General features: G+C 41.4%; 1 protein-coding gene across 1 annotated transcript; it reads left to right on the plus strand.

Moving 5' to 3' along the window:
- The first annotated feature begins 12,558 nt into the window (after nucleotides 1-12,558).
- On the plus strand, nucleotides 12,559-17,335 carry mchr1a (melanin-concentrating hormone receptor 1a). The gene is made up of 2 exons (XM_038713802.1): nucleotides 12,559-13,274; nucleotides 15,778-17,335. Exons 1-2 carry the CDS (start codon nucleotides 13,217-13,219, stop codon nucleotides 16,794-16,796), a joined length of 1,077 nt encoding a protein of 358 aa, XP_038569730.1. The 5' UTR covers nucleotides 12,559-13,216; the 3' UTR covers nucleotides 16,797-17,335.
- Nucleotides 17,336-17,599: the final 264 nt, after the last annotated feature.

Here is a 17,599-nt window from a genome sequence, read left to right on the forward strand (position 1 = left end):
TGGAGCTATGAGATGCGGGCCACAGTCGGAAAAACTATGAAAAACAGACCAATATCAACCATCTTACAGGCAACTTGTTTAAGAGAAAAACAGAGGGCTTGTTCAGTTTAACATATTTGTACTGAGCTAATTTCAAGTCGGGCCTGCTTTTGGTGGCTGGTATGAAGCTGCAAAGTTTTCTTTTCAGTTTTCTACTGAATATTCTGACTGGGGGGAAACTGATTAAAAATCCAGATGCAGTATTGTCTATATTCAAATTGGAGTGTAATTGGGGTTGGGCAATATGGCCAGAATCCATTATATTATATTATCCCAACATTATCTTGATTTTAATATTCTTGTGTTTAACTAGAACAAATTCTTAATTAAAACTTTTTTTTCAAGGGTCTATAGGCTAATTGAAATGTCAAATTGTAAACAGATCAGTCATTTAGAGGTGAAAACTTTTAACCATGGCCATACGAAGAAAGAAAAATAGAAGGAAATACAGAATTACTGATTATCACCCAAGCCTAGAGGCAGTTGTATTGTCTGACTTTACACCATGGCACAACTTTGAAGAATGACCTTTGTTTTAAATATCAACAGCATAGCACAAACAACAGCTACTTGATTTGTGAACCAGATATTCTACACAAGGATAAATTTTGTTGTCTCAAATGCAACACAGCAGCAGATGCCATCACTGCATGGCACAACATTTATTTCCTCCAAAGGCACAAAATGAAAACACTATCTCCTACAAGCAATCCAAATGACTCCAGGACTATTTGCCAGGTAGTGAAATAATTAGCTTTCAGTTTTGTCTTCCAAAATGTGTTTCTGTTTCTGTTGGACCTCTCATCCAGTTGCCTTGCTCATTTTGTAACTGTCCTTTTTAACAAAGACAGGTGATCTACAAACAAAACTCACGGATCTTTGGCTGAAATGCACAAATCTGACATATTACATTGTACACCTGTAGCAAAATTATTCAGCAAAGTCTTTTGCATTTTGCACATCAATCTAACATAGGCTGCTGTGTAGCTATATACACCTTGTGTAAGCAACATAACTGCTGGAACTGCCAGATAAATCTTTACATTTTAATATTCAAAGATGTATGTAAAGTTTTAGGCAATGTAGTAGAACAGGCTAAAGCACATCATATTTTTATAACATTATAGTTTCATTGTGAGAAAAGGGATTGAGTATATTATAAATGCTACAAATTAAACTGGGAAGCAAATATTAAATAATAAAAGTAAGAGTTCATCATGTAGATGCAACGATTTGTCGGCCAAAACCCAAAATACAGGAGACTTACCTTTTACTGTTCTTCCATGCTTGTCACTCAGTTCATAATTTGCTGTTGCATAAAATTTGCCAATGGCTAGGGCATCCATGTAGATGCAAACACCTTTTTAGAGAGAAACAAAACGGGAGAGAACTGTGCCTTTTTTAAGTTTGGATCAGTTCTTTTTGCATAAACAATTACTGTAAGTCTATTGGTGTACTACACGTTTCCCCTCTCATACACTGAGCATAAAAAAACACAAAATAAGGCATTTAGTAAAACTCAGTGCACTCTCTCTCAGAAAGGGTGGGTACGGTTTTTAACCTGCTGCTGTGCCCAGGTAACATCGAAGGGAAATGCGCCCAGTGGAGAAAAGGAACCATGTGATTTGTGCTTCTTTTGACCAATTGCAGAGGCCCACTCATTAATTAGCCAATGGCACGAGAGGGGAAAGACATATTTAGTAACAGCATCTGTGTGTGTTTTGTCAGTCTTCAAAATAGTAGTAATTTAATATGTGAATGGACCAGTGGTGACAACAAAAATGTAAGTCACACCAAATAAAATGTTATGTTACAAGGAGCTGCTTCACAGAAATTGTTTAGTATTGTAGGTACTATGAGAACAGAAGCATAGGTCATGAATGACCGGCCATTCTTCCCAGCTCTGACATTCTACATACATGCTTTACATGTAATCAGAATCAGAATCAGAAGGAGCTTTATTGCCAAGTAGTGTTTTACACATACGAGGAATTTGCTTTGGTGATAAGGTGCTACACACAGACAAACATACGGCTGACATAAATTAATGTAGAAATATATAAATATGGAATAGACAATGCAAGTTATATAAGAATATTAAAAAGAATGTAAAAAAATGTTTTAATATTTCTATTTGCAGAGAAAGAACAACGTTGCAGATATTTACATGTACATTATTCTGGGTTTGTGTTGTGCAGACGTATTGCAATGAAATATATAAATTGACAATATAAAAATATACAACAACAAAGATTAAATCAAACAATTCAAACAATTAACAACAAATATGTGCTATGTGCCAGGTTTGTGCATGATATGAAATTAAATAGTATTTACATGTGCAGAGACATTTGTATTATTTGAAAGGGGGGAGTGTCAGTGGGGGACCCAAGCCTTGTTGATGAGGCTAGCTGTAGACGGGAAGAAGCTGTGGTGAGAGGTTTTGGTCCTGATGGACCGCAGCCTCCTGCCAGAGGGGACAGTCTGAAATAGTTTGTGTCCAGGGTGGGAGTGGTCCACTACAATCTTTCCTGCTCGCCTCAGAGTCTTGGAGGCGTACAGGTCCTGAAGTGATGGAAGATTGCAGCCAATCACCTTGAATGATACGCACCAGATGGTGATGGTGGAGGTGAGGATGGACTCAACAATGGCGGTGTAGAAGTGCACCATCATTGTCTTTGGTAGGCTGAACTTCTTCAGCTGCCGCAGGAAGTACATCCCCTGCTGGACCTTTTTGGTGAGGGAGGTGATGTTCAGCTCCCACTTGAGTTCCTGGGAGATGATGGTGCCCAGGAAGCGGAAGGAGTTCACAGTGGCGATGGGGGAGTCACACAGGATGATGGGGGAAGGTGGGGCTGGGCTCTTCCTGAAGTCCATGACCATCGCCACTGTCTTCAGAGCGTTGAGCTCCAGACTGTTCTGGCTGCACCAGGTCACCAGATGGTCGATCTCCCACCTGTAAGCGGACTCATCCCCACAAGAGTTGAGCCCAATGAGGGTGGTGTCGTCTGCAAACTTCAGGAGCTTGACGGACTGGTGTCTGGAGGTGCAACTGTTGGTAGAGAGGGAGAAGAGCAGAGGGTAAAGAACGCAGCCTTGAGGTGAACCAGTGCTGATGGTCCTGGAATCAGAGACATGTTTTCCCAGCTTAACATGCTGGTTCCTGTCTGTCAGGAAGTCAGTGATCCACCTGCAGGTGGAGTCAGGCACGTTCAGCTGAGAGAGCTTGTCTTGCAGCAGGGCCGGGATGATGGTGTTGAAAGCAGAGCTGAAATCCACAAACAGGATCCTGGTGTAGGTTCCTGGGGAGTCCAGGTGCTGGAGGATGTAGTGAAGGGCCATGTTTACTGCTTCATCTACAGACCTGTTGGCTCTGTACGCAAACTGCAGGGGGTCCAGGAGTGGGTCAGTGATGGATTTTAGGTGGGACAATACAAGGCGCTAAAAGGGCTTCATAACCGCAGAGGTCAGGGCGACGGGTCTGTAGTCGTTTAGTCCTGTGGTCCTTGGTTTTTGGGGGACAGGGATGATGGTGGAGGCTTTGAAACAGGCTGGCACATGGCATGTCTTCAGTGAGGTGTTAAAAATGTCTCTGAACACCAGAGACAGCTGATCAGCACAGTGCTTCAGGGTGGATGGGGAGACAGAGTCCGGCCCAGCAGCTAATAGCCTGTTGACTTCCCCCTCTGAGATGGAGAGAGGAGGGGAGGGGGGTGGATCTGGCCAACTCTGAGGAGGGGGGGGGGTGGACTGGGGTTGAAGCTGAGCAGTGGAGTCATGGGGGATGGTGTCCGATTGACTCTCAAAGCGGCAGTAGAACTGGTTCAGCTCATTTGCCAGGCGAGAGTCGTTGCTGGAGCGGGGGTGTGTAGTTTGTGATCTGTCTGAACCCCCTCCAGACAGAAATGCCGTCGTTTGCAGCGAACTGGTTGTTTATGCCGCATTCAGAACCAACGCGAATTTTCACCTCGTGACGCTATCCTTGCGTGAGTACATTCGCTGCAAGTGTTCACACACAATGCTAGAAGGCGATTTTAACACCATAACGTGAATAAACACAACTCGCCATTACTACAGCTGTATGAACCGAAAGTAAACATTTTGCTGTGATTAAATAGCAATAAACGGATCAAACTGATGCCGAAATAACTACAATATGATGCAGTTTTGTTAAACATATGAATTCATGCTTTGTCAGGTCTGTCAGCAAGACTGCAGGACAACATCTTCTAAAGCGTCATGCCAATTTCTTGCTTGAGTTGAAAATATTCATCTCACAGGAATTCCTTCGCCAGCACTGCCCCCTTCGTGCCGCCCGACAGGAAATCGCGGCTCTACATGTCTTTGCATTGACTTTGTATGTAAACTCACCGCCCCAAACACTCACTGGTCTGAAAGCACCATTAGCTTCTCTGAGTACAGTCATTTAGCATGTAAAGTAATGATGCAATCAAATTGTCCTTTTTTCAAAACTTTCCCACATTTTCACAGAAAAACAAGGGACCCATCAAAATACAGAGATGGCTAGTTTTAATAGAACTAAAACAAAATAGGAAAATCCTCATTAAGAAGCAATCCATATACATGGCCCAATTTAGGGAGTTTTTTTCTGCCCTGTCACACATCCTGTATGACATGTTTTCAAATGCAGAAACGTGTCCTAACTCAGTCATCCAGGAAGCTCTGCAGGTGTCTTTGAAGTCCTATGAATAATCAATTATCCAGTCATTATGGCCTTGCCATCAGTGAGTGTGGTATAACAGTGGATCTTCTTATAGAGCTGACTGATTTTGGAGCATGTCCACAGCATCATGCACAGCAGAGATGTAAGCATCTCCCCTGGACTTATTTTCACTCGTGTATGTGTACAGATCCTGTACATTGTCTATAGTGATAGTAAAAATGATTAAAAAAAGAAAAGAAGAAAAAGATGTATTTGTTTTGAGATGGAAAGCAAACATACAAGTAGGATTAGAAATTGGTGTGATGCTGATCTTTGTCACCTACCGTGTCTGACTGCACAAGTCAACCACAATTGCTCTGTGTTTACATCCAACTGCATCTCATCTGCACACATTCCACAACTTTAATTGCTAGTTAATAAGATTTATCCACTTTAATCACAACAGCTGCAATGGCCACTTCACTTGCTAGGGCATTTCTAATGGCTGATTCAAGTGAATGGCAGGTTTCCACATGGCTTACACTAGATCCCAGGGAGTGATGAGAGATCTTTCCCAACTCTACCAGATGACGTGAATGCGACAACAGCATGTCCTCACCTACCATCTTAGTTGAAAAGAGTCCAATCTTGAATATGACTATTCTTTTCTTTTGTCACTGCTGTGCCACTGCTTCTAGTGCCTATCTATCGTACTGCCACAACCAGCGCTTGAAGTGGGCCAGAACGCCCCGGTACACACTACCGGCTCCTCAACATTTTACTCTTTGGCGTACCAGGACATTTTCTTGTGTACCGGGACTTCTCCTAAGCTGCCGGTACTCTCCTCTGCCCTCTCCATATCAGGTTCTCTAGGCGCTACATGACGCTCACTTGTTCCCGTTCTCGCCCTGCCTGCTAATCTCTGTCGGCAGAGAGAAACGAGGGAGAAGAGAAGCTCGGGTGCCTTTCAAGCAGCCGTGTGCTGAATGTAGCTCGTCAATGTCACTTGTCACTTGTCGTGAAACGACCAATCCCGCCCCACAGCCTGTATGGGGCAGGACATTTAAAAGTGTTGACAGATAGGTGTCATTTACTGGGGACAGGTCAGAATCAGAATGTCTCCATCACTTTTTGAAAGCTTTTGTTAAAAATATTCTGAAAAACAGCTTGCAACAAGAAATGTTAAATAACAAATGAAACAATGCACAATAAGAAAACATGCAATGCAATTGAAATATACTGTAGAAGAAACAAATTTGCCTTGTCCCATAGCTGATTTATAGCTGAATTATATTCCATTATATTTTGAATTGTTTTTTAGTTTCCCTTCATATAAATAAAGACATTTCCTCAATAACCTGGTGCAGAAAATGTGTTCAGAATGCAGGAAATTAAGTGGTTAATGCGCAAAGTCGTTAATGTTATAATATTTATTAGTTTCATCTTGTGGTTGAGGATGGGGGTGGGGGCCTGGGGGGGTACTGGCAGTGGCCACAAACAATAGTTAGGCCAAAGGTATTGTAAATATGAATTAGCAGTAACAAGGAAACTGGATTCACAAAAGTACAGACAAAGCCCTCTGTTTAGGGACATTGTCCCTCATGTTAGGAAGAAACATAGTATCACCAGTAAAAGAGTAACATTACATAACAATTGAAAGTGCACAGTGATGCAGTGGTGGACTCCAAAGAAGAACACGATTAAGAAAAACGCACTTAAAATATTAAATATGAAAGTCGGGGTACACCCTGGACAGGTTGTCAGTCCATCGCAGGGCCACACATAGACAAACAACCACTCACGCACACACTCACACCTAAGGACAATTTAGGGTCACCAATTAACCTAGTCCGCATGTCTTTGGACGGTGGGAGGAAGCCAGAGCACCCGGAGAGAACCCACGCAGACATGGGGAGAACTCATGAGATGACTTCTTTTTCACAATTTATTGGCTCCTGTAGAACACAATGCACAGAAGGCAGAAGGTACAGAATCCCAAAAACCAAACTGAACCGTTTTAAATACTCTTTCGTACCCACAGCCATCAAAATCTTAATCTAAATTTGAAATTGATCTGTTCGCTGAGGCCTGGGATGTTTGCAATAACTTGGTGTTCTGCTTGTGTTTTTTTGTATTTTATTTTATTTTTTTATTTTATTATTTGTTTTAATCTTTTATTGGATGTGTAATTAGTGTGGATATAGCCTACATGAACGTCTTCAGCTGTTATTTGTATTTTATGTGTATTTATTGTCTGCCGTGGTAAAAATGCCGGTTACAAAGTTAAAATGAAAACATTGCTAAAACGTATTTTAATTGTCAAACTAACACAAAACTGCTACGTAACATAACTGTATTAACATCAAACAATATGTGTTGAAAGTTATAACTTAAATGGTTAAATTTCCAAGGAAAACAATACATTAGCGCAGCAGCACTTTCCCACACAACTTACCCTAGCACTACGAAAGCTTAGGAAGTACAGAAGGGATAGTGTGCAGCTAGGGTCATTTCCACAGGAAACATAAGCAAAAATAAAGATAAATAAAAATAACTCAATTAGATAACATTCACAAATATTCAATAAAATAATTATATGATAAATAAAATTCACAGATGCAAATTTGAAAATAAGAATTATTAGTATAGTATAGTATAGTAGCATTTTTAACTCTCTTACATAACTTTAATTGACACATCTGACATTGTTACATGCAGCGTTTGCAACCAATAAATATTAAATATGAATATCGACAAGCATCTTTTATCTACTCCACAAATGCGCTACAGTTTTTATTATAGCTGTTTTGTGCTGAAACAAATAATAAAATAAATAAATAAAATAAAATACAAAAAAACACAAGCAGAACACCAAGTTATTGCAAACATCCCAGGCCTCAGCGAACAGATCAATTTCAAATTTAGATTAAGATTTTGATGGCTGTGGGTACGAAAGAGTATTTAAAACGGTTCAGTTTGGTTTTTGGGATTCTGTACCTTCTGCCTTCTGTGCATTGTGTTCTACAGGAGCCAATAAATTGTGAAAAAGAAGTCATCTCATGAGTTCTCCCCATGTCTGCGTGGGTTCTCTCCGGGTGCTCTGGCTTCCTCCCACCGTCCAAAGACATGCGGACTAGGTTAATTGGTGACCCTAAATTGTCCTTAGGTGTGAGTGTGTGCGTGAGTGGTTGTTTGTCTATGTGTGGCCCTGCGATGGACTGACAACCTGTCCAGGGTGTACCCCGACTTTCGCCCAATGTCAGCTGGGATTGGCTCCAGCCCCCCGTGACCCTGAATACAGGATAAGCGGTTGACGATGGATGGATGGATGGAAGTCATCTCATGAGTCGTCCTTCACATGACCTAACCACACCCGTTTTAGTTATAATCATTAAAAGTATTTGTGGTGAGCATTTTTTCAGCCACTCACTGTTTGACATTCTGTAATTAACTCTGCATAGCAGTTTCAATTGTTAGGGGCGGTGTCTGGCATTCCTGCGCTGGATTCAAATAGCCTAACCCCAGAAGGCATTCACAGGAAACAATGCATGTAATCCAACTTTGTTGTACTTTTACCTTACAGCCTCACTGTTAACCGTTCACTGTCAGAACTGAAATTTTAAGGATTATAACTTGTAGCCAACATGGGACTGTGCCAGTAGGAGTCGCTACTAGCACCAGAATGTTTAAAGAGGTGGTATGATGCTCATTTTCAGGTTCAAAATCTTTTTTAGGGGTTTAGGTTTTAAAAAAATACCATATTTTTCTCATACTGCACATTGCTGCAGCTTATTATTATTACTGCATTGCCTTTTTCCCGCCTCAGATGTTTTGAGAAATTTAGTTTACTGTTTTAGCTGTAATTTGTTTGTTACCCACTTGCAACACCCCAACTTGCATATGTTGCTCTGATTGGTTGTTGGTCTATCAAATTGTGTAGATGCAGAAAACCTTTATGATATACAAACAAATCCCTTGATGAAGTCACAGCATTTCAGTTTTCCTTAAAGGGGCTATATGTAAGTTTTTTTGATTTTAATAAATCAAATTTTCATTGCCTTATTGTTAATGGGCTCAAAACTCACTTAGAAATGAAGCACACGCCTGTTTTCTCCGTTGCTTGCATCAGCCACTATTCTGCTTTTAATGTTAGATATCCAGGTCAGATTCAGCTATGTGCGCGCTCCCGAGCCTCTCTCAGACTACAGCGACAACAGGGCAGCTAATGACATGCAGTCCACTAACACCATAAAACAACCGGCTCACAGCAAAACACAGGCTCCACGTAAGGATACAAAACAACAATAAAGGTTTATGTGCTGAAGCCCATCAGACCAAACAGATTCAGATGATGTCGAGTAAGAACAAAGTGAGCATTCGTATAGCTGGAGAAACACAGAGAAAGTCACGTTAGCTCGCTGGCTAACACTGAACAGTTGCTAATGTGATCTGGTCCAAAGTTATATCGCTTTCCACATTACTTCACCAACTAACGCCACCCATGTTACTATCCTGTGTACCACTGTTGATTTAGCCTGCAAGAAAGGATGTAACAGTAAAAAGCAAATGTGGAGCAATTTGTTTAACGTTAGCCTATAGTGATGCAGCCAGGAGCAGCCAGCTAATGCTACAGTAACTTAGCTCGGACCTGCCGCTGTTTTCTTCGTAACGTTCAGTTTGTGTTTATTGTCGTTATACTCAGATACACAGCTTCTCCACCTCTCAGTCGCTGTAACTAACGTGACCCACATAACATAAAACACTGCAACAAAACGGTCACAACAACACAGAGGAAGAGCCATCCACTATCACTAGTTACAGTAAAGGTCTAACTGCTATAAAGTGTGGCACAGTCACATTATAATATCCATTCCAGCTCTTTAACCGTTTCTTTATCATCCAATACATGTAGCTGTGCTGACATTGCTGAGCCTCCGGTGACAGATTCACAGATAGTAAAGATGGTTAACGTTACAGAAAAGCAGCAGGCGAGCTAACGATGTAGCATGTCAGCTAAATGCAGTAAATGTAATGTTATCATGTAATGAGCATGGATTAGTTCAACCTACAGTTGATAAAACTATTACTGTAACATTGCAGTGGGAGTTTACCCGAGTTTCCAGCTCTGTCTGTTCTCCCTGTCTGTCTTTAGCCACTGTCACTCTGACTTTTTCAGGAGTATTGAGCCGATATGCGGCTTGCTGCGCTGAATGAAAGGTACGCCGCCGGTGTTGATCTGTCTCTGAGACGGGAACGTTGAAGTAACAGAGCCTGAACATGTCTGGAGAAAAGCCACAGCCTGCATGCTGGTGTTCCTGCGTCTATTGTGGTATTTCTGTATGAAAGTGGCTGTGTTTCGGATTATGCTCGCTCATGAGTTCAAGCGAGCACGCGTACGAGCACACACCTGGTTGCAATCTTAGAACTGCACCGCTAGTGGCTGCTGGAAACTCCATAATGCCCCTTTAAAAGGTGGAGGTGGAGGTGTAAGTCTAAACATAAATGTTATTTAGGTGTTGGAGGAGTGTGAGGAAGGCACCTAATGGTTTATCCTGATGAGACATCTGTTTAATGGGGAATTGGCAAGGTATTGAGACTTCCCGACCACATGTCAGCACATACACTCACGTAAAGGATTATTAGGAACACCTGTTCAATTTCTCATTAATGCGATTATCTAATCGACCAATCACACGGCAGTTGCTTCAATGCATTTAGGGGTGTGGTCCTGGTCAAGACAATCTCCTGAACTCCAAACTGAATGTCAGAATGGGAAAGAAAGGTGATTTAAGCAATTTTGAGCGTGGCATGGTTGTTGGTACCAGACGGGCCGGTCTGAGTATTTCACAATCTGCTCAGTTACTGGGATTTTCACGCACAATCATTTCTAGGGTTTACAAAGAATGGTGTGAAAAGGGAAAAACATCCAGTATGCGGCAGTCCTGTGGGCAAAAATGCCTTGTTAATGCTAAAGGTCAGAGGAGAAAGGTATGCAGCAAAGCATTTGTGAAGCCACAACACGCACAACCTTGAGGCGGATGGGCTACAACAGCAGAAGACCCCACTGGGTACCACTCATCTCCACTACAAATAGGAAAAAGAGGCTACAATTTGCAAGAGCTCACCAAAATTGGACAGTTGAGACATTCAGATGAAGAACATCAGAATGAGAACATGGATCCATCATGCCTTTTTACCATTGTGCAGGCTGGTGGTGGTGGTGTAATGGTGTGGGGGATGTTTTCTTGGCACACTTTAGGCCCCTTAGTGCCAATTGGGCATCGTTTAAATGCCACGGCCTACCTGAGCATTGTTTCTGACCATGTCCATTCCTTTATGGCCACCATGTACCCATCCTCTGATGGCTACTTCCAGCAGGATAATGCACCATGTCACAAAGCTCGAATCATTTCAAATTGGTTTCTTGAACATGACAATGAGTTCACTGTACTCAAATGGCCCCCACAGTCACCAGATCTCAACCCAAAAGAGCATCTTTGGGATGTGGTGGAACGGGAGCTTCGTGCCCTGGATGTGCATCCCACAAATCTCCATCAACTGCAAGATGCTATCCTATCAATATGGGCCAACATTTCTAAAAGATGCTTTCAGCACCTTGTTGAATCAATGCCACGTAGAATTAAGGCAGTTCTGAAGTCGAAAGGGGGTCAAACACAGTATTAGTATGGTGTTCCTAATAATCCTTTAGGTGAGTGTATGGCTCAGCTTACTGCAATCGTGTGGGCACTCAGAGGGCACTAAGCCAAAGGAAGGTGTGAAATGCAGCAAGCAGCAGCCTCTAACACATTAAATGAAGGAAAACCAAAAATTAGATGAAGTGTTATTGACAACATACAAATCCATAAAGTTGTTGCAAAGTGAGCTGTATGTAGGGGAAGAGGGAACAAGAAAGCAGATGAAAAAACTAAAAAGGCAATTTCAAGTGAAGCGATTAGGATTTCACTCCCCCAGAATGCTACAGCCTCATAAAGCTATGCACGTGTGGCAAGGCATCACAGAATGAGAGAAATGGCAGAGCATACTATTTGATGCACTCAATGGGGTTTTTAAACCATGAAGATTTGGCAAAGATTAGGAGATTTGGTCATTTTGGGCTCAGAAAAAGCTCTGATTGATAAATACCAGGGCTGATAGAAAAAGTGAGAGTGCGGGGAGAGAGCTTGAGAATGTGACACATCTTCTGTAGTTGTGAGAAACTTTCAGAACTGCATAAGTGGCTTGAAATATGAGCAAAAATGGTTGAAGCAGAAATGACGGTCCCTGTCAAAACAAGTGAAGAAGAAGAAAAGCAAGAGTAGCAGAGGCATGTGGTGTAAAATCACAGCCGACGTCTTTCAACACGCAACAAGGTTTTGATGGGAGGACACATCATAGGGAAAAAACACTGATAATAACCACAATCTACATACTACAATTGTTCTGGTATTTCATAACATTTACTAAGCATGCACACACATACACAAACACAAACACACACACACACACACCTACACACACACACACACACTGCATAATCTTCACCTCCAGCCAACTAATCCATGTCACATTTTGAATTGCCCAGAGTTCCCAAATGAATCACTATATGACTGCATAAATGGTTTGGGCTGCCACCTACAGAAGCCTATTTATGAGCCACAAACAATGTCATAGTCACATCTAATTTTCACAAGAGAGACGTGTGAGGACTTCAAATGAAGCGCAGCAAGGCCATCTAGTGGTTCGAAGTGGACACGACCTGTTTGGGACTGCGGTTCAATTCTGCCAAGGTTTGAGGGGATTCATGAATTGATTTGAAGCTAAGCAGTAACACCTGTTGCTCGCTGTGCTTCTCATAAGCCCACAAACTCGCGATGGCTACTGTCTGCCGAGATAGGACACGTCAAAGGATCATAATGGCAAAAAGAGACTAACACTTCGATTTAGACAGTGGAAACAAGTAAGCATCTTCATCATTTGATTTGCGCTCTTTACACTTGAACAATATGTGATTAGTTTTTTTGCGAGTTCATATTTCGAAATCATATTGTTCAATTCGAGTGCTATGCTATTCTTTTCTTTTCTTTTGTTTGGTGTTTGATTATGGATGCTGACCAATTTCCCACCAACCTTGAGTCGAGATAACACAATTAACTAGATTCGGATCAAACGTCTCCAAGCGCTTGTAGGGGAGATAATATCAGCTACAAGCCAGTGGTTATCTGAGCCTATTTTTCACCGTTTTGACTGACACCTGGATCACAGTCGCAACTCCACTAGGAGCTTCACGGAGCCCGAGTGAAGATGCTCACCGAGGAGCGGCTTTATCATCTTTGAGGGCGCGGAGCGCACTGGTCTGTTCGTAGAGTGAAACCAAAAGCTATAAAGGATTTAACTTAAAAGTAAAGGATATTTGGAATCACTCAGAGTAAGAAGGAATTTCTGTTGCAGTCTGCTTCAGCGGCACTTGACTTGGGAAGCAGACACTTAATACTTAGCATACTTTGAATCTTACCGATGGATTTCTTTAACGGGTCAAATTTCTCCCTCGGGGACAGTAATTCAACAACAACAGGTAGGTTGAGCAACCAGCACACCGGTAAAAAAAAATCCAGTTAGAACAACATTCGTTCACGCCTTGTTTATAAGCATCAAAGCTTCATTCAACATGTTCCTAAAACAGACAAAACCACACACACACACACACACACACACACACACACACACACACACACACACACACACACACACACACACACACACACACAAATGATAACTTTGCAGACAATGTGTCTTTTGATACTTAAGCTTAAGTGCTATGCTAACCTTGAGATTTAGCCAGCATTATCACACATGTCAGTTTGGGGCAAGTCGTCACATGTAATTACTTGCCCCAGTACAAATGACACATAGAACATGCTCCAAAAACTATGTGAAATTGTATAATTACCTCTGACACTAGTATTAAATGATACTATAAATAGAATATTATACTCTGTAGTTTACAGCAGCAGCCATATGCCTGGACAAGACTGAATTCATGACATGATGAGTACAGTGGATAGAAAAAGTCTACACACCCCTGTTAAAATGCCAGGTTCTTATGATGTAAAATAATGACACAAAGATAAATCATGTCAGAACTTCTTCCACCTATAATGTGAACAATTCAATTGAAAAACAAATTGAAATCTTTGAGGGGGAAAAATGAAAAATAAAACCCCTCAAATAACCTGGTTGCATAAGTGTGCGATGCTTGCATCTCAGGCCAGGCAATTTATGTGTGCCAGAACTGTGACTCTAAACACATGTCTGATTAGTCAGATACAGATGTACATGGTACAAAAATGCACATTGTTGCATTAGTGTATTTAAACACCACATCTGTTTAGTTAAGAAGTTACACATTTAAGCAAGTTATCTGCAGCATTACATTCAATTACTGTAGCTCTATTTGCACTCCAGAGAACGTTGGATTTTAAAGTTCAGAGAAAGAGGTTGTGCCACTTGATGTGTGCTCTGCCAACATTTTTGTTTTGAATTAAATTATTTATATTCCAATTTCTCTAGGCTTGATTGTTGATTTGATTTTACTTTTAGTTATGGTTACAATTTGAAATTGAAATCAATATTCACAATTAAGTGTTCTAACTGTTTGATAATCCATTGTGACAATTTACCTGCCGATGGGGCAAATTTTCACAAGTGCACACTCTCTATTCAACAGTCTACAGCGCTATAATGAGATAAGATATGAATATGTAATGAATACAAAACTTCTGCCCAAGACTTAATTCTTTCATTTGGTATACCCCGCTCTCCCCTACAATAACCTACAGTGAGGAAAATAAGTAGTTGAACACCCTGCTATTTTGCAAGTTCTCAAAAAAAATCATGGAGGGGTCTGAAATTGTCATCGTAGGTGCATGTCCACTGTGAGAGACATAATCTTAAAAAAAAAAATCCAGAAATCACAATGTATGATTTTTTAACTATTTATTTGTATGCTTTGTATTTGCTGGTCCAGGAATTTCTGTTGCAGTCTGCTTCAGCTGCACTTGACTTGGGAAGCAGACACTTAATACTTAGCCTATTAACTTGCATGCTTTGAATCTTACCGATGGATTTCTTTAACGGGTCAAATTTCTCCCTCGGAACAGTAATTCAACAGCAACGGGTAGGTTGAGCAACCAGCACACCGGTAATAAAATCCAGTTAGAACAACATTCGTTCACGCCTTGTTTATAAGCATCAAAGCTTCATTCAACATGTTCCTAAAACAGACAAAACAACACACACACACACACACACACACACACACACACACACAAAAATAGGCTAGGCTAGATGTACTTTAACCTAGTTTATTTTTCTTCTATCTCCCAAAGTTATTTTGTAGGCCATCCTTTTTTCATACAAGCATAGTCCATTGCTTAATGGCTGTAGAGAATTCATTTCACAACCTGATATGTTGAGAAATATGAAACAAGCCTACCTTTATTCCCTTGATCAATTTAAATTTTGCCACTGATTAAAGCTATATTATGATTTCTACTTAGAGATTGATGCACATCATTTTAGTGTTAATAAAGGACTAAGTCAATGAATGGGTTTGGTAAGACAGAGACATGTGACTTTTCTATGTTTAAAATGTAGGCTACACATTACATATCCATGACAAATTTTATTGAAAGGTCTAGTCTTCTAACATCATATGGATCATTATAGCATTGAAAGATGTGAGCCCACACACACCCATGCAGGCACGCACAAAAATCAATCATTTCCACTTTGAAATGATCCGAAGTGGAAATGAGCAAGATGGAGAAAATTCATAAATTCTCACTGCGGTGTCAATAATAGATCTGCCCATGAAATGATCCCCTTGCAAACCAGTATTATTGATATTACTTTGCTGCTTTTGCTAATACACTGTGACATGATCATTGTATTACATACTGTGCATGCTGATACAATATAAGGTTTTGTATGGCATGATTAATGTAAAATACTGTATGTTACCGCTCAGTATTTTTGCTTTATATTCAGCTGCTGCTCCCTACTCTTCTTGTCTCCAGCTGCAGATCGGGCCCTTTATTGCAGTGCCATCCTCCCTGTCATCTTTGGCACCATCTGCTTTCTGGGTATCATGGGGAACTTTATTGTTATCTACACCATCATGAAGAAGACCAAGTGCCGTGCCAAGCAAACTGTTCCAGACATCTTTATCTTAAACTTGTCAATTGTTGATCTCCTGTTTCTCCTCGGGATGCCATTCCTCATCCACCAGTTGCTGGGCAATGGTACCTGGCACTTTGGAGCCGCAATGTGTACGGTCATCACTGCGCTTGACTCCAATAGCCAGATTGTCAGTACTTACATCCTCACCGCAATGACCCTCGACCGTTACTTGGCTACTGTCCATCCTATCCGCTTCAACTATGTCCGCACACCTTGTGTGGCAGCACTGGTCATTGGCCTGGTGTGGGGTCTGTCCTTACTCACCATCATCCCCGTGTGGATGTACGCAGGCCTGATGCCCCTCCCAGATGGCCTGGTGGCCTGTGCTCTCCTTCTGCCTGACCCAGTCACTGACACATATTGGTTTACGCTTTACCAGTTCTTCTTGGCATTTGCTATACCTTTGGCCATCATCTGCCTGGTGTTCTTCAAGATCCTCCAGCACATGTCCACCAGCGTGGCACCACTGCCTCCACGTAGTTTGAGGGTGCGCACCAAGAAGGTGACCCGGATGGCAGTGGCTATCTGCTTGGCTTTCTTCATCTGCTGGGCCCCATACTACATCCTTCAGCTGGTCCACCTTGGGGTGCAAAAGCCAAGCCTAGCTTTCTCCTATGCCTACAACATAGCCATTAGCATGGGCTATGCTAATAGTTGCATCAACCCATTCCTCTTCATTATCCTCAGTGAGACCTTCAAGAGACAGCTTCTCAGGGCTGTGCGCCCGGTTAATCGAAAGTTCCGTGTAAACCCGAGCACCACTGATGGTGGCAGTGTGAGTGTGAGAATGGTACCTGAAGGGGCTCAGCAGGCGCAAGCCTCTGAGATGATACCGTCCAATGAGGCCCCACAATGAATAGGGAACAACAATCACGATAACTTTATTACTGTGTATCTGTGCAACTGGTAAGCACTATGAATGGGACATTAACAGAAAAACACATAGACCTATACATGTTGTTTCTGAACAGCAATGCCAACTCAATTTGAGCATTTTTTTTACACAGTATGTTCTCTTTTTTTCAGCGAAGACCTGAAACTGAACTATCATTCATGAGTCTATATTTATCTAACCAGCATGCTGCAGCCACTTACTGGGCTTGTTCCACCTTTTTAAAATACATATATAGTCATAGGTCAATTTGTTGAATCTGTTCAAATCATCACAAACCTTCATTTAATTTGACTTGAGTTTGTACATAAAGCCAGGAAAAAACAATCAATGAAATCTTATAGTTTTGCTCAGTTGAACTTATTCACTCGTCTTACAAACCTGTGATTTCCTTTTGAATTGCACTAGTGGTATGGGTTTAAGACCAGTTAATCTGCTACATTCTGAAAACGCCTTAATACCAGTTTGGCTGTAATAGGCCTATACATGACTGTAAATAATAGGTCTGGATTGAAAAACTGAATCGTTTAACACAGTGGTTCTTAAATATTTTGCACTATTTAATCCAGTAGGTGGCAGTAATTCCAATCGCTGTAAAAAGCCAAAGAAGAAAAAGGCACCGATCAGACAGAAAGCGCTTTGCTGGTTCGAAAACGCGAGGCGCACAGCAATGCCTCTTTTGGTTGAATTTGTAAAATAGCAAAGCGCTGCGTTTTTTTTCATGTTGCGTGGCAGCCACCAAACTTTTAACGTCAGAACGTTAAAAG

This window comes from Micropterus salmoides, unplaced genomic scaffold, assembly GCF_014851395.1.
Source record: "Micropterus salmoides isolate LMB-PRFRI ecotype aquatic unplaced genomic scaffold, ASM1485139v1 Ms_hic_scaffold_12, whole genome shotgun sequence".
Taxonomy (NCBI): domain Eukaryota; kingdom Metazoa; phylum Chordata; class Actinopteri; order Centrarchiformes; family Centrarchidae; genus Micropterus; species Micropterus salmoides.

What these genes read in the sequence shown, in the direction of transcription:
- mchr1a (XM_038713802.1), top strand. Translation starts at nt 13,217, where the DNA reads ATGGATTTCTTTAACGGGTCAAATTTCTCCCTCGGGGACAGTAATTCA. An exon ending in CAGTAATTCAACAACAACAG is followed by an intron (nt 13,275 to 15,777) that starts GTAGGTTGAGCA and finishes TCTTGTCTCCAG; the next exon opens with CTGCAGATCGGGCCCTTTAT.